We start from the raw sequence: 25,370 nt of genomic DNA on the forward strand, positions 1-25,370 counted from the left end.
CTACTGTAGAGTTAGATAGTGCTGCTCAGCTAGTTCAGACCAACAGACTCTTACTGTAGAGTTAGATAGTGCTGTAGAGTTAGATAGTACTGTAGAGTTAGATAGTACTGTAGAGTTAGATAGTACTGTAGAGTTAGATAGTGCTGCTCAGCTAGTTCAGACCAACAGACTCCTACTGTAGAGTTAGATAGTGCTGTAGAGTTAGATAGTGCTGCTCTGCTAGTTCAGACTCCTACTGTAGAGTTAGATAGTGCTGCTCAGCTAGTTCAGACTCCTACTGTAGAGTTAGATAGTGCTGCTCAGCTAGTTCAGACTCCTACTGTAGAGTTAGATAGTGCTGCTCAGCTAGTTCAGACCAACAGACTCCTACTGTAGAGTTAGATAGTGCTGCTCTGCTAGTTCAGACTCCTACTGTAGAGTTAGATAGTGCTGCTCTGCTAGTTCAGACTCCTACTGTAGAGTTAGATAGTGCTGCTCAGCTAGTTCAGACCAACAGACTCCTACTGTAGAGTTAGATAGTGCTGCTCTGCTAGTTCAGACTCCTACTGTAGAGTTAGATAGTGCTGCTCTGCTAGTTCAGACCAACAGACTCCTACTGTAGAGTTAGATAGTGCTGCTCAGCTAGTTCAGACTCCTACTGTAGAGTTAGATAGTGCTGCTCAGATAGTTCAGACCAACAGACTCCTACTGTAGAGTTAGATAGTGCTGCTCTGATAGTTCAGACCAACAGACTCCTACTGTAGAGTTAGATAGTGCTGCTCTGCTAGTTCAGACTCCTACTGTAGAGTTAGATAGTGCTGCTCAGCTAGTTCAGACCAACAGACTCCTACTGTAGAGTTAGATAGTGCTGCTCTGCTAGTTCAGACTCCTACTGTAGAGTTAGATAGTGCTGCTCTGCTAGTTCAGACCAACAGACTCCTACTGTAGAGTTAGATAGTGCTGATCAGCTAGTCCAGACTCCTACTGTAGAGTTAGATAGTGCTGCTCTGCTAGTTCAGACCAACAGACTCCTACTGTAGAGTTAGATAGTGCTGCTCTGCTAGTTCAGACTCCTACTGTAGAGTTAGATAGTGCTGCTCTGCTAGTTCAGACTCCTACTGTAGAGTTAGATAGTGCTGCTCAGCTAGTTCAGACTCCTACTACAGAGTTAGATAGTGCTGCTCAGCTAGTTCAGACCAACAGACTCCTACTGTAGAGTTAGATAGTGCTGCTCAGCTAGTTCAGACTCCTACTGTAGAGTTAGATAGTGCTGCTCTGCTAGTTCAGACCAACAGACTCCTACTGTAGAGTTAGATAGTGCTGCTCTGCTAGTTCAGACTCCTACTGTAGAGTTAGATAGTGCTGCTCAGCTAGTTCAGACTCCTACTACAGAGTTAGATAGTGCTGCTCAGCTAGTTCAGACTCCTACTGTAGAGTTAGATAGTGCTGCTCAGCTAGTTCAGACTCCTACTGTAGAGTTAGATAGTGCTGCTCAGCTAGTTCAGACCAACAGACTCCTACTGTAGAGTTAGATAGTGCTGCTCAGCTAGTTCAGACTCCTACTGTAGAGTTAGATAGTGCTGCTCAGCTAGTTCAGACCAACAGACTCCTACTGTAGAGTTAGATAGTGCTGCTCAGCTAGTTCAGACTCCTACTGTAGAGTTAGATAGTGCTGCTCTGCTAGTTCAGACTCCTACTGTAGAGTTAGATAGTGCTGCTCTGCTAGTTCAGACCAACAGACTCCTACTGTAGAGTTAGATAGTGCTGCTCAGCTAGTTCAGACTCCTACTGTAGAGTTAGATATTGCTGCTCAGCTAGTTCAGACCAACAGACTCCTACTGTAGAGTTAGATAGTGCTGCTCAGTTAGTTCAGACCAACAGACTCCTACTGTAGAGTTAGATAGTGCTGCTCTGCTAGTTCAGACTCCTACTGTAGAGTTAGATAGTGCTGCTCTGCTAGTTCAGACTCCTACTGTAGAGTTAGATAGTGCTGCTCAGTTAGTTCAGACCAACAGACTCCTACTGTAGAGTTAGATAGTGCTGCTCTGCTAGTTCAGACTCCTACTGTAGAGTTAGATAGTGCTGCTCAGTTAGTTCAGACCAACAGACTCCTACTGTAGAGTTAGATAGTGCTGCTCTGCTAGTTCAGACTCCTACTGTAGAGTTAGATAGTGCTGCTCAGCTAGTTCAGACCAACAGACTCCTACTGTAGAGTTAGATAGTGCTGCTCAGCTAGTTCAGACCAACAGACTCCTACTGTAGAGTTAGATAGGGCTGCTCTGCTAGTTCAGACTCCTACTGTAGAGTTAGATAGTGCTGCTCAGCTAGTCCAGACCAACAGACTCCTACTGTAGAGTTAGATAGGGCTGCTCTGCTAGTTCAGACTCCTACTGTAGAGTTAGATAGTGCTGCTCTGCTAGTTCAGACCAACAGACTCTTACTGTAGAGTTAGATAGTGCTGCTCAGCTAGTTCAGACTCCTACTGTAGAGTTAGATAGTGCTGCTCTGCTAGTTCAGACTCCTACTGTAGAGTTAGATAGTGCTGCTCAGCTAGTTCAGACCAACAGACTCCTACTGTAGAGTTAGATAGCGCTGCTCTGCTAGTTCAGACTCCTACTGTAGAGTTAGATAGTGCTGCTCTGCTAGTTCAGACTCCTACTGTAGAGTTAGATAGTGCTGCTCTGCTAGTTCAGACCAACAGACTCCTACTGTAGAGTTAGATAGTGCTGCTCAGTTAGTTCAGACCAACAGACTCCTACTGTAGAGTTAGATAGTGCTGCTCTGCTAGTTCAGACTCCTACTGTAGAGTTAGATAGTGCTGCTCTGCTAGTTCAGACTCCTACTGTAGAGTTAGATAGTGCTGCTCAGTTAGTTCAGACCAACAGACTCCTACTGTAGAGTTAGATAGTGCTGCTCTGCTAGTTCAGACTCCTACTGTAGAGTTAGATAGTGCTGCTCAGTTAGTTCAGACCAACAGACTCCTACTGTAGAGTTAGATAGTGCTGCTCTGCTAGTTCAGACTCCTACTGTAGAGTTAGATAGTGCTGCTCAGTTAGTTCAGACCAACAGACTCCTACTGTAGAGTTAGATAGTGCTGCTCTGCTAGTTCAGACTCCTACTGTAGAGTTAGATAGTGCTGCTCAGCTAGTTCAGACCAACAGACTCCTACTGTAGAGTTAGATAGTGCTGCTCAGCTAGTTCAGACCAACAGACTCCTACTGTAGAGTTAGATAGGGCTGCTCTGCTAGTTCAGACTCCTACTGTAGAGTTAGATAGTGCTGCTCAGCTAGTCCAGACCAACAGACTCCTACTGTAGAGTTAGATAGGGCTGCTCTGCTAGTTCAGACTCCTACTGTAGAGTTAGATAGTGCTGCTCAGCTAGTTCAGACCAACAGACTCCTACTGTAGAGTTAGATAGTGCTGCTCAGTTAGTTCAGACCAACAGACTCCTACTGTAGAGTTAGATAGTGCTGCTCTGCTAGTTCAGACTCCTACTGTAGAGTTAGATAGTGCTGCTCTGCTAGTTCAGACTCCTACTGTAGAGTTAGATAGTGCTGCTCAGTTAGTTCAGACCAACAGACTCCTACTGTAGAGTTAGATAGTGCTGCTCTGCTAGTTCAGACTCCTACTGTAGAGTTAGATAGTGCTGCTCAGTTAGTTCAGACCAACAGACTCCTACTGTAGAGTTAGATAGTGCTGCTCTGCTAGTTCAGACTCCTACTGTAGAGTTAGATAGTGCTGCTCAGCTAGTTCAGACCAACAGACTCCTACTGTAGAGTTAGATAGTGCTGCTCAGCTAGTTCAGACCAACAGACTCCTACTGTAGAGTTAGATAGGGCTGCTCTGCTAGTTCAGACTCCTACTGTAGAGTTAGATAGTGCTGCTCAGCTAGTCCAGACCAACAGACTCCTACTGTAGAGTTAGATAGGGCTGCTCTGCTAGTTCAGACTCCTACTGTAGAGTTAGATAGTGCTGCTCTGCTAGTTCAGACCAACAGACTCTTACTGTAGAGTTAGATAGTGCTGCTCAGCTAGTTCAGACTCCTACTGTAGAGTTAGATAGTGCTGCTCTGCTAGTTCAGACTCCTACTGTAGAGTTAGATAGTGCTGCTCAGCTAGTTCAGACCAACAGACTCCTACTGTAGAGTTAGATAGCGCTGCTCTGCTAGTTCAGACTCCTACTGTAGAGTTAGATAGTGCTGCTCTGCTAGTTCAGACTCCTACTGTAGAGTTAGATAGTGCTGCTCTGCTAGTTCAGACCAACAGACTCCTACTGTAGAGTTAGATAGTGCTGCTCAGCTAGTTCAGACCAACAGACTCCTACTGTAGAGTTAGATAGTGCTGCTCTGCTAGTTCAGACCAACAGACTCCTACTGTAGAGTTAGATAGTGCTGCTCTGCTAGTTCAGACTCCTACTGTAGAGTTAGATAGTGCTGCTCTGATAGTTCAGACTCCTACTGTAGAGTTAGATAGTGCTGCTCAGCTAGTTCAGACTCCTACTGTAGAGTTAGATAGTGCTGCTCTGCTAGTTCAGACTCCTACTGTAGAGTTAGATAGTGCTGCTCTGCTAGTTCAGACCAGACTCCTACTGTAGAGTTAGATAGGGCTGCTCAGCTAGTTCAGACTCCTACTGTAGAGTTAGATAGTGCTGCTCAGCTAGTTCAGACCAACAGACTCCTACTGTAGAGTTAGATAGTGCTGTAGAGTTAGATAGTGCTGCTCTGCTAGTTCAGACCAACAGACTCCTACTGTAGAGTTAGATAGTGCTGCTCTGCTAGTTCAGACCAACAGACTCCTACTGTAGAGTTAGATAGTGCTGCTCTGCTAGTTCAGACCAACAGACTCCTACTGTAGAGTTAGATAGTGCTGCTCTGCTAGTTCAGACCAACAGACTCCTACTGTAGAGTTAGATAGTGCTGCTCAGCTAGTTCAGACTCCTACTGTAGAGTTAGATAGTGCTGCTCTGCTAGTTCAGACCAACAGACTCCTACTGTAGAGTTAGATAGTGCTGCTCTGCTAGTTCAGACCAGACTCCTACTGTAGAGTTAGATAGTGCTGCTCTGCTAGTTCAGACCAACAGACTCCTACTGTAGAGTTAGATAGTGCTGCTCTGCTAGTTCAGACCAACAGACTCCTACTGTAGAGTTAGATAGTGCTGCTCTGCTAGTTCAGACCAACAGACTCCTACTGTAGAGTTAGATAGTGCTGCTCTGCTAGTTCAGACCAACAGACTCCTACTGTAGAGTTAGATAGTGCTGCTCTGCTAGTTCAGACCAACAGACTCCTACTGTAGAGTTAGATAGTGCTGCTCAGCTAGTTCAGACTCCTACTGTAGAGTTAGATAGTGCTGCTCTGCTAGTTCAGACCAACAGACTCCTACTGTAGAGTTAGATAGTGCTGCTCTGCTAGTTCAGACCAACAGACTCCTACTGTAGAGTTAGATAGTGCTGCTCTGCTAGTTCAGACCAACAGACTCCTACTGTAGAGTTAGATAGTGCTGCTCAGCTAGTTCAGACCAACAGACTCCTACTGTAGAGTTAGATAGTGCTGCTCTGCTAGTTCAGACTCCTACTGTAGAGTTAGATAGTGCTGCTCAGCTAGTTCAGACTCCTACTGTAGAGTTAGATAGTGCTGCTCAGCTAGTTCAGACCAACAGACTCCTACTGTAGAGTTAGATAGTGCTGCTCTGCTAGTTCAGACTCCTACTGTAGAGTTAGATAGTGCTGCTCAGCTAGTTCAGACCAACAGACTCCTACTGTAGAGTTAGATAGTGCTGATCAGCTAGTTCAGACCAACAGACTCCTACTGTAGAGTTAGATAGTGCTGCTCTGCTAGTTCAGACCAACAGACTCCTACTGTAGAGTTAGATAGTGCTGCTCAGCTAGTTCAGACTCCTACTGTAGAGTTAGATAGTGCTGCTCTGCTAGTTCAGACCAACAGACTCCTACTGTAGAGTTAGATAGTGCTGCTCTGCTAGTTCAGACCAACAGACTCCTACTGTAGAGTTAGATAGTGCTGCTCTGCTAGTTCAGACCAACAGACTCCTACTGTAGAGTTAGATAGTGCTGCTCAGCTAGTTCAGACTCCTACTGTAGAGTTAGATAGTGCTGCTCTGCTAGTTCAGACCAACAGACTCCTACTGTAGAGTTAGATAGTGCTGCTCTGCTAGTTCAGACTCCTACTGTAGAGTTAGATAGTGCTGCTCAGCTAGTTCAGACTCCTACTGTAGAGTTAGATAGTGCTGCTCAGCTAGTTCAGACCAACAGACTCCTACTGTAGAGTTAGATAGTGCTGCTCTGCTAGTTCAGACTCCTACTGTAGAGTTAGATAGTGCTGCTCAGCTAGTTCAGACCAACAGACTCCTACTGTAGAGTTAGATAGTGCTGATCAGCTAGTTCAGACCAACAGACTCCTACTGTAGAGTTAGATAGTGCTGCTCAGCTAGTTCAGACTCCTACTGTAGAGTTAGATAGTGCTGCTCAGCTAGTTCAGACTCCTACTGTAGAGTTAGATAGTGCTGCTCTGCTAGTTCAGACTCCTACTGTAGAGTTAGATAGTGCTGCTCAGCTAGTTCAGACTCCTACTGTAGAGTTAGATAGTGCTGCTCAGCTAGTTCAGACCAACAGACTCCTACTGTAGAGTTAGATAGTGCTGCTCAGCTAGTTCAGACTCCTACTGTAGAGTTAGATAGTGCTGCTCTGCTAGTTCAGACTCCTACTGTAGAGTTAGATAGTGCTGCTCTGCTAGTTCAGACCAACAGACTCCTACTGTAGAGTTAGATAGTGCTGCTCAGCTAGTTCAGACCAACAGACTCCTACTGTAGAGTTAGATAGTGCTGCTCAGCTAGTTCAGACTCCTACTGTAGAGTTAGATAGTGCTGCTCAGCTAGTTCAGACTCCTACTGTAGAGTTAGATAGTGCTGCTCAGTTAGTTCAGACCAACAGACTCCTACTGTAGAGTTAGATAGTGCTGCTCAGCTAGTTCAGACCAACAGACTCCTACTGTAGAGTTAGATAGTGCTGCTCAGCTAGTTCAGACTCCTACTGTAGAGTTAGATAGTGCTGCTCTGCTAGTTCAGACCAACAGACTCCTACTGTAGAGTTAGATAGTGCTGCTCAGCTAGTTCAGACCAACAGACTCCTACTGTAGAGTTAGATAGTGCTGCTCAGCTAGTTCAGACTCCTACTGTAGAGTTAGATAGTGCTGCTCAGCTAGTTCAGACTCCTACTGTAGAGTTAGATAGTGCTGCTCAGTTAGTTCAGACCAACAGACTCCTACTGTAGAGTTAGATAGTGCTGCTCAGCTAGTTCAGACTCCTACTGTAGAGTTAGATAGTGCTGCTCAGCTAGTTCAGACCAACAGACTCCTACTGTAGAGTTAGATAGTGCTGCTCTGCTAGTTCAGACTCCTACTGTAGAGTTAGATAGTGCTGCTCTGCTAGTTCAGACTCCTACTGTAGAGTTAGATAGTGCTGCTCTGCTAGTTCAGACCAACAGACTCCTACTGTAGAGTTAGATAGTGCTGCTCTGCTAGTTCAGACCAACAGACTCCTACTGTAGAGTTAGATAGTGCTGCTCTGCTAGTTCAGACTCCTACTGTAGAGTTAGATAGTGCTGCTCTGATAGTTCAGACTCCTACTGTAGAGTTAGATAGTGCTGCTCAGCTAGTTCAGACTCCTACTGTAGAGTTAGATAGTGCTGCTCAGCTAGTTCAGACCAACAGACTCCTACTGTAGAGTTAGATAGTGCTGCTCTGCTAGTTCAGACTCCTACTGTAGAGTTAGATAGTGCTGCTCTGATAGTTCAGACTCCTACTGTAGAGTTAGATAGTGCTGCTCTGATAGTTCAGACTCCTACTGTAGAGTTAGATAGTGCTGCTCTGCTAGTTCAGACCAACAGACTCCTACTGTAGAGTTAGATAGTGCTGCTCTGCTAGTTCAGACCAACAGACTCCTACTGTAGAGTTAGATAGTGCTGCTCTGCTAGTTCAGATCAACAGACTCCTACTGTAGAGTTAGATAGTGCTGCCCAGCTAGTTCAGACTCCTACTGTAGAGTTAGATAGTGCTGCTCAGCTAGTTCAGACCAACAGACTCCTACTGTAGAGTTAGATAGTGCTGCTCTGCTAGTTCAGACCAACAGACTCCTACTGTAGAGTTAGATAGTGCTGCTCTGATAGTTCAGACTCTTACTGTAGAGTTAGATAGTGCTGATCAGCTAGTTCAGACTCCTACTGTAGAGTTAGATAGTGCTGCTCTGCTAGTTCAGACTCCTACTGTAGAGTTAGATAGTGCTGCTCTGCTAGTTCAGACTCCTACTGTAGAGTTAGATAGTGCTGCTCAGCTAGTTCAGACCAACAGACTCCTACTGTAGAGTTAGATAGTGCTGCTCTGCTAGTTCAGACCAACAGACTCCTACTGTAGAGTTAGATAGTGCTGATCAGCTAGTTCAGACTCCTACTGTAGAGTTAGATAGTGCTGATCAGCTAGTTCAGACTCCTACTGTAGAGTTAGATAGTGCTGCTCAGCTAGTTCAGACTCCTACTGTAGAGTTAGATAGCGCTGCTCAGCTAGTTCAGACTCCTACTGTAGAGTTAGATAGTGCTGATCAGCTAGTTCAGACTCCTACTGTAGAGTTAGATAGTGCTGCTCTGCTAGTTCAGACCAACAGACTCCTACTGTAGAGTTAGATAGTGCTGCTCTGCTAGTTCAGACTCCTACTGTAGAGTTAGATAGTGCTGCTCTGCTAGTTCAGACCAACAGACTCCTACTGTAGAGTTAGATAGTGCTGCTCAGCTAGTTCAGACTCTTACTGTAGAGTTAGATAGTGCTGCTCTGCTAGTTCAGACTCCTACTGTAGAGTTAGATAGTGCTGCTCTGCTAGTTCAGACTCCTACTGTAGAGTTAGATAGTGCTGCTCAGCTAGTTCAGACTCTTACTGTAGAGTTAGATAGTGCTGCTCAGCTAGTTCAGACCAACAGACTCCTACTGTAGAGTTAGATAGTGCTGCTCAGCTAGTTCAGACCAACAGACTCCTACTGTAGAGTTAGATAGTGCTGCTCTGCTAGTTCAGACTCCTACTGTAGAGTTAGATAGTGCTGCTCTGATAGTTCAGACTCCTACTGTAGAGTTAGATAGTGCTGCTCTGATAGTTCAGACTCCTACTGTAGAGTTAGATAGTGCTGCTCTGATAGTTCAGACCAACAGACTCCTACTGTAGAGTTAGATAGTGCTGCTCAGCTAGTTCAGACCAACAGACTCCTACTGTAGAGTTAGATAGTGCTGCTCAGTTAGTTCAGACTCCTACTGTAGAGTTAGATAGTGCTGCTCAGCTAGTTCAGACCAACAGACTCCTACTGTAGAGTTAGATAGTGCTGCTCAGTTAGTTCAGACTCCTACTGTAGAGTTAGATAGTGCTGCTCTGCTAGTTCAGACCAACAGACTCCTACTGTAGAGTTAGATAGTGCTGCTCTGCTAGTTCAGACCAACAGACTCCTACTGTAGAGTTAGATAGTGCTGCTCTGCTAGTTCAGACTCCTACTGTAGAGTTAGATAGTGCTGCTCTGCTAGTTCAGACTCCTACTGTAGAGTTAGATAGTGCTGCTCTGCTAGTTCAGACTCCTACTGTAGAGTTAGATAGTGCTGCTCTGCTAGTTCAGACTCCTACTGTAGAGTTAGATAGTGCTGCTCAGCTAGTTCAGACTCCTACTGTAGAGTTAGATAGTGCTGCTCTGCTAGTTCAGACCAACAGACTCCTACTGTAGAGTTAGATAGTGCTGCTCTGCTAGTTCAGACTCCTACTGTAGAGTTAGATAGTGCTGCTCTGCTAGTTCAGACTCCTACTGTAGAGTTAGATAGTGCTGCTCTGCTAGTTCAGACTCCTACTGTAGAGTTAGATAGGGCTGCTCTGCTAGTTCAGACCAACAGACTCCTACTGTAGAGTTAGATAGTGCTGCTCTGCTAGTTCAGACCAACAGACTCCTACTGTAGAGTTAGATAGTGCTGCTCTGCTAGTTCAGACTCCTACTGTAGAGTTAGATAGTGCTGCTCAGCTAGTTCAGACTCCTACTGTAGAGTTAGATAGCGCTGCTCAGCTAGTTCAGACTCCTACTGTAGAGTTAGATAGTGCTGCTCTGCTAGTTCAGACCAACAGACTCCTACTGTAGAGTTAGATAGCGCTGCTCAGCTAGTTCAGACTCCTACTGTAGAGTTAGATAGTGCTGCTCAGCTAGTTCAGACTCCTACTGTAGAGTTAGATAGTGCTGCTCTGCTAGTTCAGACCAACAGACTCCTACTGTAGAGTTAGATAGTGCTGCTCAGCTAGTTCAGACTCCTACTGTAGAGTTAGATAGTGCTGCTCTGCTAGTTCAGACCAACAGACTCCTACTGTAGAGTTAGATAGTGCTGCTCTGCTAGTTCAGACCAACAGACTCCTACTGTAGAGTTAGATAGTGCTGCTCTGCTAGTTCAGACCAACAGACTCCTACTGTAGAGTTAGATAGTGCTGCTCTGCTAGTTCAGACCAACAGACTCCTACTGTAGAGTTAGATAGTGCTGCTCTGCTAGTTCAGACCAACAGACTCCTACTGTAGAGTTAGATAGTGCTGATCAGCTAGTTCAGACTCCTACTGTAGAGTTAGATAGTGCTGCTCTGCTAGTTCAGACTCCTACTGTAGAGTTAGATAGTGCTGCTCTGCTAGTTCAGACTCCTACTGTAGAGTTAGATAGTGCTGCTCTGCTAGTTCAGACTCCTACTGTAGAGTTAGATAGTGCTGCTCTGCTAGTTCAGACCAACAGACTCCTACTGTAGAGTTAGATAGTGCTGCTCAGCTAGTTCAGACTCCTACTGTAGAGTTAGATAGTGCTGCTCTGCTAGTTCAGACTCCTACTGTAGAGTTAGATAGTGCTGCTCTGCTAGTTCAGACCAACAGACTCCTACTACAGAGTTAGATAGTGCTGCTCTGCTAGTTCAGACTCCTACTGTAGAGTTAGATAGTGCTGCTCTGCTAGTTCAGACTCCTACTGTAGAGTTAGATAGTGCTGCTCTGCTAGTTCAGACCAACAGACTCCTACTACAGAGTTAGATAGTGCTGCTCTGCTAGTTCAGACTCCTACTGTAGAGTTAGATAGTGCTGCTCTGCTAGTTCAGACTCCTACTGTAGAGTTAGATAGTGCTGCTCTGCTAGTTCAGACCAACAGACTCCTACTACAGAGTTAGATAGTGCTGCTCTGCTAGTTCAGACCAACAGACTCCTACTGTAGAGTTAGATAGTGCTGCTCAGCTAGTTCAGACTCCTACTGTAGAGTTAGATAGTGCTGCTCAGCTAGTTCAGACCAACAGACTCCTACTGTAGAGTTAGATAGTGCTGCTCTGCTAGTTCAGACTCCTACTGTAGAGTTAGATAGTGCTGCTCTGATAGTTCAGACTCCTACTGTAGAGTTAGATAGTGCTGCTCAGCTAGTTCAGACTCCTACTGTAGAGTTAGATAGTGCTGCTCTGCTAGTTCAGACCAACAGACTCCTACTACAGAGTTAGATAGTGCTGCTCTGCTAGTTCAGACCAACAGGGAAGGTGTTATGTGACTCCTGCCCCCTGATGTTATGTCAGAAATGATCATGTCTGGACAACTAGTTGTTCAGAGATGACAGAACAAGAACAAATATCAGTCTGTTGTTTTTTACGTTGATATTGACCTTTAACCCATGTGGTGGATATGATATAACACCAAACACTATTTCACTTCTGCTATGCTTCTTTTGAAATGAAAAGGCAGCGAGGTGCCTCTGGGCTCCTGGTGAAATGTGCTCCTGGTCACAGGGGACAGCTGACTGTGTGGATGACCTACTGAAGGTTACGTTCTCTCTCTCTCTCTCTCTGTGTCTCCTATCAGCTCTGTGTTGTCCCGTAAACAGGAAGGAACCCTCCCTGCTCAGAGAGAGAGAGAGAGAGATACATCTTGGAGATGAGAGGAGGAGGAGGGGGGGGAGGGGGGCGTTCGAGCGGATCACTTTTGCTGGTCACTGCATTCCAAAGTGTGTTGCATTATGGGGGAAATGATTGTCAGACTTGCGGCTACATAACGACTGCATGAACTTTACCCCCAAAAAACGGTAAAAGAAACCGCCTTATGGAGCAGCAGGGAAGCAACACAAACATAGACACATGCTATGAGACACGATAACACACGCACTACACATACACTCGGATTTAGTACTGTACATATGTGGTAGTGGTGGATTAGGGGCCTGAGGGCACACAGTGTGTTGTGAAATCTGTGAATGTATTGTAATGTTTTTAACATTTTATAAACTGCCTTAATTTTTCTGGTACCTGCTACCTTGGCAGGAACTAATGGGGATCCATAATAACCCCCAGGAAGAGTAGCTGCTGCCTTGGCAGGAACTAATGGGGATCCATAATAAACCCCAGGGAAGAGTATCTGCTGCCTTGGCAGGAACTAATGGGGATCCATAATAAACCCCAGGAAGAATATCTGCTGCCTTGGCAGGAACTAATGGGGATCCATAATAAACCCCAGGAAGAATATCTGCTGCCTTGGCAGGAACTAATGGGGATCCATAATAAACCCCAGGAAGAATATCTGCTGCCTTGGCAGGAACTAATGGGGATCCATAATAAACCCCAGGAAGAATATCTGCTGCCTTGGCAGGAACTAATGGGGATCCATAATAAACCCCAGGGAAGAGTATCTGCTGCCTTGGCAGGAACTAATGGGGATCCATAATAAACCCCAGGAAGAGTAGCTGCTGCCTTGGCAGGAACTAATGGGGATCCATAATAAACCCCAGGAAGAGTATCTGCTACCTTGGCAGGAACTAATGGGGATCCATAATAAACCCCAGGAAGAGTAGCTGCTGCCTTGGCAGGAACTAATGGGGATCCATAATAAACCCCAGGAAGAGTATCTGCTACCTTGGCAGGAACTAATGGGGATCCATAATAAACCCCAGGGAAGAGTATCTGCTGCCTTGGCAGGAACTAATGGGGATCCATAATAAACCCCAGGAAGAGTAGCTGCTGCCTTGGCAGGAACTAATGGGGATCCATAATAAACCCCAGGAAGAGTATCTGCTACCTTGGCAGGAACTAATGGGGATCCATAATAACCCCCAGGAAGAGTATCTGCTACCTTGGCAGGAACTAATGGGGATCCATAATAAACCCCAGGAAGAGTAGCTGCTGCCTTGGCAGGAACTAATGGGGATCCATAATAAACCCCAGGGAAGAGTATCTGCTGCCTTGGCAGGAACTAATGGGGATCCATAATAAACCCCAGGAAGAATATCTGCTGCCTTGGCAGGAACTAATGGGGATCCATAATAAACCCCAGGAAGAATATCTGCTGCCTTGGCAGGAACTAATGGGGATCCATAATAAACCCCAGGGAAGAGTATCTGCTGCCTTGGCAGGAACTAATGGGGATCCATAATAAACCCCCAGGAAGAGGAGCTGCTGCCTTGGCAGGAACTAATGGGGATCCATAATAAACCCCAGGAAGAGTAGCTGCTGCCTTGGTGCAGGAACTAATGGTGATCCATAATAAACCCCAGGAAGAGTAGCTGCTACCTTGGCAGGAACTAATGGGGATCCATAATAAACCCCAGAAAGAGTAGCTGCTGTCTTGACAGGAACTAATGGGGATCCATAATAAACCCCAGGAAGAGTATCTGCTGCCTTGGTAAGGGGGGATCCATAATAAACCCCAGGAAGAGTATCTGCTGCCTTGGCAGGAACTAATGGGGATCCATAATAAACCCCAGGAAGAGTATCTGCTGCCTTGGTGCAGGAACTAATGGGGATCCATAATAAACCCCAGGGAAGAGTATCTGCTGCCTTGGCAGGAACTAATGGGGATCCATAATAAACCCCAGGAAGAGTAGCTGCTGCCTTGGCAGGAACTAATGGGGATCCATAATAAACCCCAGGGAAGAGTATCTGCTGCCTTGGTGCAGGAACTAATGGGGATCCATAATAAACCCCAGGGAAGAGTATCTGCTGCCTTGGCAGGAACTAATGGGGATCCATAATAAACCCCAGGAAGAGTAGCTGCTGCCTTGGCAGGAACTAATGGGGATCCATAATAAACCCTAGGGAAGAGTATCTGCTGCCTTGGCAGGAACTAATGGGGATCCATAATAAACCCCAGGGAAGAGTATCTGCTGCCTTGGCAGGAACTAATGGGGATCCATAATAAACCCCAGGGAAGAATATCTGCTGCCTTGGCAGGAACTAATGGGGATCCATAAAAAACCCCAGGAAGAGTAGCTGCTGCCTTGGTGCAGGAACTAATGGGGATCCATAATAAACCCCAGGAAGAGTATCTGCTGCCTTGGCAGGAACTAATGGGGATCCATAATAAACCCCAGGAAGAGTAGCTGCTGCCTTGGCAGGAACTAATGGGGATCCATAATAAACCCCAGGAAGAGTATCTGCTGCCATGGTGCAGGAACTAATTGGGGATCCATAATAAACCCCAGGAAGAGTAGTTGCTGCCTTGACAGGAACTAATGGGGATCCATAATAAACCCCAGGAAGAATATCTGCTGCCATGGTGCAGGAACTAATTGGGGATCCATAATAAACCCCAGGAAGAGTAGCTGCTGCCTTGGCAGGAACTAATGGGGATCCATAATAAACCCCAGGAAGAGTAGCTGCTGCCTTGGCAGGAACTAATGGGGATCCATAATAAACCCCCAGGAAGAGTATCTGCTGCCTTGGCAGGAACTAATGGGGATCCATAATAAACCCCAGGGAAGAGTAGCTGCTGCCTTGGCAGGACTAATGGGGATCCATAATAAACCCCAGGAAGAGTATCTGCTGCCTTGGCAGGAACTAATGGGGATCCATAATAAACCCCAGGAAGAGTAGCTGCTGCCTTGGCAGGAACTAATGGGGATCCATAATAAACTCCAGGAAGAGTATCTGCTGCCTTGGCAGAAACTAATGGGGTTCCATAATAAACCCCAGGAAGAGTATCTGCTGCCTTGGCAGGAACTAATGGGGATCCATAATAAATACAAATGTGATTGACATCATGAAGTTTCTGCAGTTGCTCTTCGCCGACTGTATCCTGCCAGTCACCGCCTGCATTGTGGGAAGCTCTGTTGTCCACCAATCACAAGGGTGTTTTTGTTTGACTGAAGCGAACGTGACTGAAAAAGGAACCAATGTTGTGTGATTCATGTTTACTGTGGACAAATGAATGGACATTTCAGGCTCTCTCTAACCAATTGATAGTACAATATATATATTTTTTTAAATACAGTACCAGTCAAAAGTTTGTTCACACCTACTCATTCAAGGGTTTTTCTTTATTTGTACTATTTTCTACATTGTAGAATAATAGTGAAGACATCAAAACTATGAAATAACACATATGGAATCATGTAGTAACCAAAAAAAAATGTTAAACAAATCAAAATATATTTTATATTTGGGATTCTTCAAAGTAGCCACCCTTTGCCTTGATGACAGCTTTGCACACTCTTGGCATTCTCTCAACCAGCTTCGTGAGGTAGTCACCTGGAATGCATTTCAATTAACAGGTGTGCCTTGTTAAAAGTTAATTTGTGGAATTTATTTCCTTCTTAATGCGTTTGAGCCAATCAGTTGTGTTGTGACAAGGTAGGGGTGGTATACAGAAGAGAGCCCTATTTGGTAAAAGACCAAGTCCATATTATGGCAAGAACAGCTCAAATAAGCAAAGAGAAACAACAGTCCATCATTACTTTAAGACATGAAGGTCAGTCAATACGGAACAGTTCAAGAACTTTGAACATTTCTTCAAGTGCAGTCTTAAAAACCATCAAGCGCTATGATGAAACTGGCTCTCATGAGGACCGCCACAGGAAAGACCCAGAGTTACCTCTGCTGCAGAGGATAAGTTCATTAGAGTTAGCTGCACCTCAGACTGCAGCCCAAATAAATGCTTCATAGAGTTCAAGTAACAGACACATCTCAACATCAACTGTTCAGAGGAGACTGTGTGAATCAGGTCTTCATGGTCGAATTCCTGCAAAGAAACCACTACTTAAGGACACCAATAATAAGAAGAGACTTGCTTGGGCCAAGAAACACGAGCAATGGACATTCAACTGGTTGAAATCTGTCCTTTGGTCTGATGAGTCCAAATTTTAGATTTTTGTTTCCAACCGGTGTGTCTTTGTGAGATGCAGACTAGGTGAACGGATGATCTCTGCATGTTTGGTTCCCACCGTGAAGCATGGAGGAGGAGGTGGTGTGATGGTGCTTTGCTGGTGACACTGTCGGTGGTTTGCGCTTAGTGGGACAACCTTTTGTTTTTCAACAGGACAATGACCCAACACACCTCCAGGTGGTCTATGGGCTATTTGACCAAGAAGGAGAGTGATGGAGTGCTGCATCAGATTACATGCCTCCACAATCACCCGACCTCAACCCAATTGGGATGAGCTGGACCGCAGAGTGAAGGAAAAGCAGCCAACAAGTGCTCAGCATATGCGTGAACTCCTTCAAGACTGTTGGAAAAGCATTCCGGGGAAAGCTGGTTGAGAGAATGCCAAGAGTGTGCAAAGCTGTCATCAAGGCAAAGGGTGGCTACTTTGAAGAATCTCAAATATATTTTGTGTTCGTGAGAGATCACGTACTACGCACATGTCAGCCTGACTCTGGACCAATCAGCATCTCAGCCTGACTCTAGACCAATCAGAATCTCAGCCTGACTCTAGACCAATCAGCATCTCAGCCTGACTCTAGACCAATCAGCATCTCAGCCTGACTCTAGACCAATCAGCATCTCAGCCTGACTCTAGACCAATCAGCATCTCAGCCTGACTCTGGACCAATCAGCATCTCAGCCTGACTCTAGACCAATCAGCATCTCAGCCTGACTCTAGACCAATCAGCATCTCAGCCTGACTCTAGACCAATCAGCATCTCAGCCTGACTCTAGACCAATCAGCAACTCAGCCTGACTCTAGACCAATCAGCATCTCAGCCTGACTCTAGACCAATCAGCAACTCAGCCTGACTCTTACAGACTAAGTTATTAAATTGTCAACATTGTGTCTCTCCCTTTCCAGCCCTTAAGAATAGAATATAGAAGTGTAGTGTGGTGTAGTCATGTAGTGTAGTCATGTAGTGTATCCATGTAGTGTAGTCATGTAGTGTAGTCGTGTAGTGTAGTTGTGTAGTCGTGTAGTGTAGTCGTGTAGTGTAGTCATGTAGTGTAGTCATGTAGTGTAGTCGTGTAGTGTAGTCGTGTAGTGTAGTCATGTAGTGTAGTCGTGTAGTGTAGTCGTGTAGTGTAGTGTAGTCGTGTAGTGCAGTCATGTAGTGTATCCATGTAGTGTAGTCATGTAGTGTAGTCGTGTAGTGTACTCGTGTAGTGTAGTCATGTCGTGTAGTCATGTAGTGTAGTCATGTAGTGTAGTCGTGTAGTGTAGTCGTGTAGTGTAGTCGTGTAGTCATGTAGTGTATCCGTGTAGTGTAGTCATGTAGTGTTGTGTATTCATGTAGTGTAGTCGTGTAGTGTAGTCATGTAGTGTAGTCATGTAGTGTAGTGTAGTCGTGTAGTGTAGTCATGTAGTGTAGTCGTGTAGTGTAGTCATGTAGTGTAGTAGTGTAGTGTAGCTGTGTAGTGTAGTCATGTAGTGTAGTCATGTAGTGTAGTGTAGTCATGTAGTGTAGTAGTGTAGTGTAGTCATGTAGTGTAGTCGTGTAGTGTAGTCATGTAGTGTAGTAGTGTAGTGTAGTCATGTAGTGTAGTCATGTCGTGTAGTGTAGTCATGTAGTGTAGTCATGTAGTGTAGTCATGTAGTGTAGTTGTGTAGTATAGTCATGTAGTGTAGTAGTGTAGTGTAGTCATGTAGTGTAGTAGTGTAGTGTAGTCATGTAGTGTAGTCGTGTAGTGTAGTCATGTAGTGTAGTAGTGTAGTGTAGTCGTGTAGTGTAGTCGTGTAGTGTAGTGTAGTCATGTAGTGTAGTCGTGTTGTGTAGTCATGGATTGTAGTCATGTAGTGTAGTCGTGTAGTGTAGTCGTGTAGTGTAGTCATGTAGTGTAGTAGTGTAGTGTAGTCATGTAGTGTAGTAGTGTAGTGTAGTCGTGTAGTGTAGTCATGTAGTGTAGTAGTGTAGTCGTGTAGTGTAGTCGTGTAGTGTAGTGTAGTCATGTAGTGTAGTCATGTAGTGTAGTTGTGTAGTGTGGTCATGTAGTGTAGTCGTGTAGTGTAGTGTAGTCATGTAGTGTAGTCGTGTAGTCGTGTAGTGTAGTAGTGTAGTGTATTCATGTAGTGTAGTAGTGTAGTGTAGTGTAGTCATGTAGTGTAGTCGTGTAGTCATGTAGTGTAGTAGTGTAGTGTATTCATGTAGTGTAGTAGTGTAGTGTAGTCATGTAGTGTAGTCGTGTAGTGTAGTCATGTAGTGTAGTCGTGTAGTGTAGTGTAGTCATGTAGTGTAGTCATGTAGTGTAGTCGTGTAGTGTAGTCGTGTAGTGTAGTCATGTAGTGTAGTCGTGTAGTGTAGTCATGTAGTGTAGTCGTGTAGTGTAGTGTAGTCATGTAGTGTAGTCATGTAGTGTAGTCATGTAGTGTAGTCGTGTAGTGTAGTCATGTAGTGTAGTAGTGTAGTCGTGTAGTGTAGTCGTGTAGTGTAGTGTAGTCATGTAGTGTAGTCATGTAGTGTAGTCGTGTAGTGTAGTCGTGTAGTGTAGTCGTGTAGTGTAGTCGTGTAGTGTAGTGTAGTCATGTAGTGTAGTCATGTAGTGTAGTCGTGTAGTGTAGTCGTGTAGTGTAGTCATGTAGTGTAGTCGTGTAGTGTAGTGTAGTCATGTAGTGTAGTCGTGTAGTGTAGTGTAGTCGTGTAGTGTAGTGTAGTCATGTAGTGTAGTCATGTAGTGTAGTCGTGTAGTGTAGTCGTGTAGTGTAGTCGTGTAGTGTAGTGTAGTCATGTAGTGTAGTCGTGTAGTCGTGTAGTGTAGCTGTTGGTTAACTATCTAACTAACTATTCATCAGTCTTGTGTCTTGGGGGTAGAAGCTGTTCAGGGTCCCGTTGGTTCCAGACTTGGTCCATCCATGTTCAGCTCTCTGAGTCTCTGGAATTGATCTGATAGATGCATTAAATTGGGCACGGCCTGACGTGTGTGTGTGTGTGTGTGTGTGTGTGTGTGTGTGTGTGTGTGTGTGTGTGTGTGTGTGTGTGTGTGTGTGTGTGTGTGTGTGTGTGTGTGTGTGTGTGTGTCAGGGAGGGTTATTTTTACATGTCAGTGGTCCAGAAGTGTGTGTGAGAATGACGTCCACACAGTTCTCATTCGCGTGACCACGCTCTCTCCTCCAGTCAAACCACTGTCATGTGCCTCCACTGTTTGTGTGTGTTATTGTGTGTGTGTATTAAGGTGTGTGTATTAATGTGTGTGTGTATTAATGTGTGTGTATTAATGTGTGTGTGTATTAATGTGTGTGTGTATTAATGTGTGTGTATTAATGTGTGTGTGTATTAATGTGTGTGTGTATTAATGTGTGTGTATTAATGTGTGTGTGTATTAATGTGTGTGTATTAATGTGTGTGTGTATTAATGTGTGTGTATTAATGTGTGTGTATATTTTAGGTGTGTATATTTTAGGTGTGTGTATTAATGTGTGTGTGTATTATTGTGTGTGTGTATTAATGTGTGTGTGTATTAATGTGTGTGTGTATTATTGTGTGTGTATTAAGGTGTGTGTGTATTAATGTGTGTGTATTAATGTGTGTGTGTATTAATGTGTGTGTGTATTAATGTGTGTGTATTAATGTGTGTGTATATTTTAGGTGTGTATATTTTAGGTGTGTGTATTAATGTGTGTGTGTATTATTGTGTGTGTGTATTAAGGTGTGTGTGTATTAATGTGTGTGTGTATTATTGTGTGTGTATTAAGGTGTGTGTGTATTAATGTGTGTGTGTATTATTGTGTGTGTATATTTTAGGTGTGTGTATTTTAGGTGTGTGTATTAATGTGTGTGTGTGTATTATTGTGTGTGTGTATTAAGGTGTGTGTGTATTATTGTGTGTGTGTATTATTGTGTGTATTATTGTGTGTATTAAGGTGTGTGTATTAGTGTGTGTGTGTGTGTGTGTGTGTGTATTATTGTGTGTGTATTAAGGTGTGAGGACCATTAAGGTGTGTGTATTATTGTGTGTATTATTGTGTGTGTGTATTAAGGTGTGTGTATTAATGTGTGTGTGTGTATTATTGTGTGTGTGTATTAAGGTGTGTGTATTAATGTGTGTGTGTGTATTATTGTGTGTGTGTATTATTGTGTGTGTGTATTAAGGTGTGTGTGTATTATTGTGTGTGTGTATTATTGTGTGTATTATTGTGTGTATTAAGGTGTGTGTATTAGTGTGTGTGTGTGTGTGTGTGTGTGTATTATTGTGTGTGTATTAAGGTGTGAGGACCATTAAGGTGTGTGTATTATTGTGTGTATTATTGTGTGTGTGTATTAAGGTGTGTGTATTAATGTGTGTATTAAGGTGTGTGTATTAATGTGTGTATTAAGGTGTGTGTATTATTGTGTGTATTATTGTGTGTATTAAGGTGTGTGTGTATTATTGTGTGTGTATTAAGGTGTGAGGACCATTAAGGTGTGTGTATTATTGTGTGTGTGTGTATTAAGGTGTGAGGACCATTAAGGTGTGTGTATTAGTGTGTGTGTGTGTATTAATGTGTGAGGACCATTAATGTGTGTGTATTATTGTGTGTGTATTATTGTGTGTGTGTATTATTGTGTGTGTATTAAGGTGTGAGGACCATTAAGGTGTGTGTATTATTGTGTGTGTGTATTAAGGTGTGTGTATTAATGTGTGTATTAAGGTGTGTGTTAATGTGTGTATTAAGGTCTGTGTATTATTGTGTGTATTAATGTGTGTATTATTATAATAATAAATGCCATTTAACAGACATTTTTATTCAAAGCGACTTAATAATAATAATAATCATGCATACGTTTCTGGTATGGTTGACCCCAGCGGAAATGGAGCCCTCTGTCCTGGGTTCCAAGGACCATGTTCTACTAACTGAACTACAGAGGACCATGTTCTACTAACTGAACTACAGAGGACCATGTTCTACTAACTGAACTACAGAGGACCATGTTCTACTAACTGACCTACAGAGGACCATGTTCCACTAACTGACCTACAGAGGACCATGTTCCACTAACTGACCTACAGAGGACCATGTTCTACTAACTGACCTACAGAGGACCATGTTCCACTAACTACAGAGGACCATGTTCTACTAACTGACCTACAGAGGACCATGTTCCACTAACTACAGAGGACCATGTTCTACTAACTACAGAGGATCATGTTCTACTAACTGACCTACAGAGGACCATGTTCTACTAACTGAACTACAGAGGACCATGTTCTACTAACTGAACTACAGAGGACCATGTTCTTCTAACTACAGAGGACCATGTTCTACTAACTACAGAGGACCATGTTCTACTAACTACAGAGGACCATGTTCTACTAACTGACCTACAGAGGACCATGTTCTACTAACTGAACTACAGAGGACCATGTTCTACTAACTACAGAGGACCATGTTCTACTAACTACAGAGGACCATGTTCTACTAACTGAACTACAGAGGACCATGTTCTACTAACTACAGAGGACCATGTTCTACTAACTACAGAGGATCATGTTCTACTAACTGACCTACAGAGGACCATGTTCTACTAACTGAACTACAGAGGACCATGTTCTACTAACTGAACTACAGAGGACCATGTTCTACTAACTACAGAGGATCATGTTCTACTAACTGACCTACAGAGGACCATGTTCTACTAACTACAGAGGACCATGTTCTACTAACTGAACTACAGAGGACCGTGTTCTACTAACTGAACTACAGAGGACCATGTTCTACTAACTTAACTACAGAGGACCGTGTTCTACTAACTACAGAGGATCATGTTCTACTAACTGACCTACAGAGGACCATGTTCTACTAACTACAGAGGACCATGTTCTACTAACTGAACTACAGAGGACCGTGTTCTACTAACTGAACTACAGAGGACCATGTTCTACTAACTTAACTACAGAGGACCATGTTCTACTAACTTAACTACAGAGGACCGTGTTCTACTAACTGAACTACAGAGGACCATGTTCTACTAACTGAACTACAGAGGACCATGTTCTACTAACTACAGAGGACCATGTTCTACTAACTACAGAGGACCATGTTCTACTAACTGAACTACAGAGGACCATGTTCTACTAACTGAACTACAGAGGACCATGTTCTACTAACTACAGAGGACCATGTTCTACTAACTGAACTACAGAGGACCATGTTCTACTAACTGAACTACAGAGGACCATGTTCTACTAACTGAACTACAGAGGACCATGTTCTACTAACTGAACTACAGAGGACCATGTTCTACTAACTACAGAGGATCATGTTCTACTAACTGACCTACAGAGGACCATGTTCTACTAACTGAACTACAGAGGACCGTTGACCGTGTTCTACTAACTGAACTACAGAGGACCATGTTCTACTAACTGAACTACAGAGGATCATGTTCTACTAACTGAACTACAGAGGACCATGTTCTACTAACTACAGAGGACCATGTTCTACTAACTACAGAGGACCATGTTCTACTAACTGAACTACAGAGGACCATGTTCTACTAACTGAACTACAGAGGACCATGTTCTACTAACTGACCTACAGAGGACCATGTTCTACTAACTGAACTACAGAGGACCATGTTCTACTAACTACAGAGGACCATGTTCTACTAACTACAGAGGACCATGTTCTACTAACTGAACTACAGAGGACCATGTTCTACTAACTGAACTACAGAGGACCATGTTCTACTAACTACAGAGGACCATGTTCTACTAACTACAGAGGATCATGTTCTACTAACTGACCTACAGAGGACCATGTTCTACTAACTGAACTACAGAGGACCATGTTCTACTAACTACAGAGGACCATGTTCTACTAACTGACCTACAGAGGACCATGTTCTACTAACTACAGAGGACCATGTTCTACTAACTGAACTACAGAGGACCGTGTTCTACTAACTGAACTACAGAGGACCATGTTCTACTAACTGAACTACAGAGGACCATGTTCTACTAACTGAACTACAGAGGACCATGTTCTACTAACTACAGAGGACCATGTTCTACTAACTGAACTACAGAGGACCATGATCTACTAACTGAACTACAGAGGACCATGTTCTACTAACTGAACTACAGAGGACCATGTTCTACTAACTTAACTACAGAGGACCGTGTTCTACTAACTGAACTACAGAGGACCATGTTCTACTAACTGAACTACAGAGGACCATGTTCTACTAACTGAACTACAGAGGACCATGTTCTACTAACTACAGAGGACCATGTTCTACTAACTGAACTACAGAGGACCATGTTCTACTAACTGAACTACAGAGGACCATGTTCTACTAACTGAACTACAGAGGATCATGTTCTACGAACTACAGAGGACCATGTTCCACTAACTACAGAGGACCATGTTCTACTAACTACAGAGGACCATGTTCTACTAACTGAACTACAGAGGACCATGTTCTACTAACTACAGAGGACCATGTTCTACTAACTACAGAGGACCATGTTCTACTAACTGAACTACAGAGGACCATGTTCTACTAACTGAACTACAGAGGACCATGTTCTACTAACTACAGAGGACCATGTTCTACTAACTGAACTACAGAGGACCATGTTCTACTAACTGAACTACAGATGATCATGTTCTACTAACTACAGAGGACCATGTTCTACTAACTTAACTACAGAGGACCGTGTTCTACTAACTGAACTACAGAGGACCATGTTCTACTATCTGAACTACAGAGGACCATGTTCTACTAACTGAACTACAGAGGACCATGTTCTACTAACTACAGAGGACCATGTTCTTCTAACTACAGAGGACCATGTTCTACTAACTGAACTACAGAGGACCATGTTCTACTAACTGAACTACAGAGGACCATGTTCTACTAACTGAGCTACAGAGAACCATGTTCTACTACCTGAACTACAGAGAACCGTGTATTGAAGTGTGGAGAGTTAACCTGTGTGTGTTTCTCTCTAGGCTGGTCGGTTTAGAGGTCTGACGAAGGGCTTCCCTCCTCTACCTCAGCGCTCCTCGGGAAGACGATCCTTCGGCCGCATTAGCCTGGCACGCTCGCTGGATGACCTGGAGGTAGGACACACACACACACACACACACATAAACACACACACACACACACACACACACACACACATACACACATTAACACACACACACACACAGGTGCAGGCATACATACACACCCATATGCCCTTAAATCCTAAAACAAAACACTTCTACCTAAAACTGACCCTCACACTTCTACCTAAACTGACCCTCACCAACCCTAAAACACTTCTACCTAAAACTGACCCTCACACTTCTACCTAAACTGACCCTCACCACCCCTAAAAACACTTCTACCTAAAACTGACCCTCACACTTCTATCTAAAACTGACCCTCACACTTCTACCTAAACTGACCTTCACCAACCCTAAAACACTTCTACCTAAAACTGACCCTCACCACCCCTAAAACACTTCTACCTAAAACTGACCCTCACACTTCTACCTAAACTGTCTCTCACCACCCCTAAAAACACTTCTACCTAAAACTGACCCTCACCACCCCTAAAACACTTCTACCTAAACTGACCCTCACCACCCCTAAAAACACTTCTACCTAAAACTGACCCTCACCAACCCTAAAACACTTCTACCTAAAACTGACCCTCACACTTCTACCTAAACTGTCTCTCACCACCCCTAAAAACACTTCTACCTAAAACTGACCCTCACCACCCCTAAAACACTTCTACCTAAAACAGACCCTCACCACTCCTAAAACACTTCTACCTAAGACGGACAAATCTGGGTTTAGCGGATGCCAGGATAACGCTTCCTGCTCGAATGCATAGTGTCGACTGTAAAGTTTGGTGGAGGAGAAACAATGGTCTCGGTCTCTTTTTCGTGGTTTGGGCCCATTAGTTCCAGTGAAGGGAAATCTTAACACTACAGCATAACAATGACATTCTAGATGATTCTGTGCTTCCAACTTTGTGGCAAAGGTTTGGGGAAGGCCCTTAACTGTTTCAGCATGACGAAGCGATGTCCGTACAGAAATGGTTTGTCGAGATCGGTGTGGAATCACTTGACTGGCCTGCACAGAGCCCTGACCTCAACCCAATCTAACACCTTTGGGAGGAATTGGAACCCCGATTGCGAGCCAGGAGGCCTAATCGCCCAACATCAGTACCCGACCTCACTAATGATCTTGTGGCT

General features: G+C 44.1%; 1 protein-coding gene across 6 annotated transcripts in view; it reads left to right on the plus strand.

Moving 5' to 3' along the window:
- Nucleotides 1–25,370, plus strand: part of LOC110516173 (regulator of G protein signaling 12) — a 151,817-nt gene that overhangs the window by 32,116 nt on the left and 94,331 nt on the right. For 5 of the 6 annotated variants that reach the window (XR_016483976.1, XR_016483977.1, XM_090188173.1 and 2 more), the window contains exon 8: nt 24,129–24,239. Coding sequence is in view for 4 of the 6 variants with exons in the window: in XM_090188173.1 (XP_090044299.1) it covers nt 24,129–24,239 (111 nt within the window). In the remaining 2 variants the exon portion in view is untranslated. Of the gene's footprint in view, nt 1–11,866; nt 11,953–24,128; nt 24,240–25,370 lie in introns of those variants that run through there. The other variant, XM_090188178.1, reaches the window with a different exon arrangement.

The sequence above is a fragment of the Oncorhynchus mykiss genome, chromosome 10 (assembly GCF_057628025.1).
Source record: "Oncorhynchus mykiss isolate SJ-2025 chromosome 10, ASM5762802v1, whole genome shotgun sequence".
NCBI classification, from domain to species: domain Eukaryota; kingdom Metazoa; phylum Chordata; class Actinopteri; order Salmoniformes; family Salmonidae; genus Oncorhynchus; species Oncorhynchus mykiss.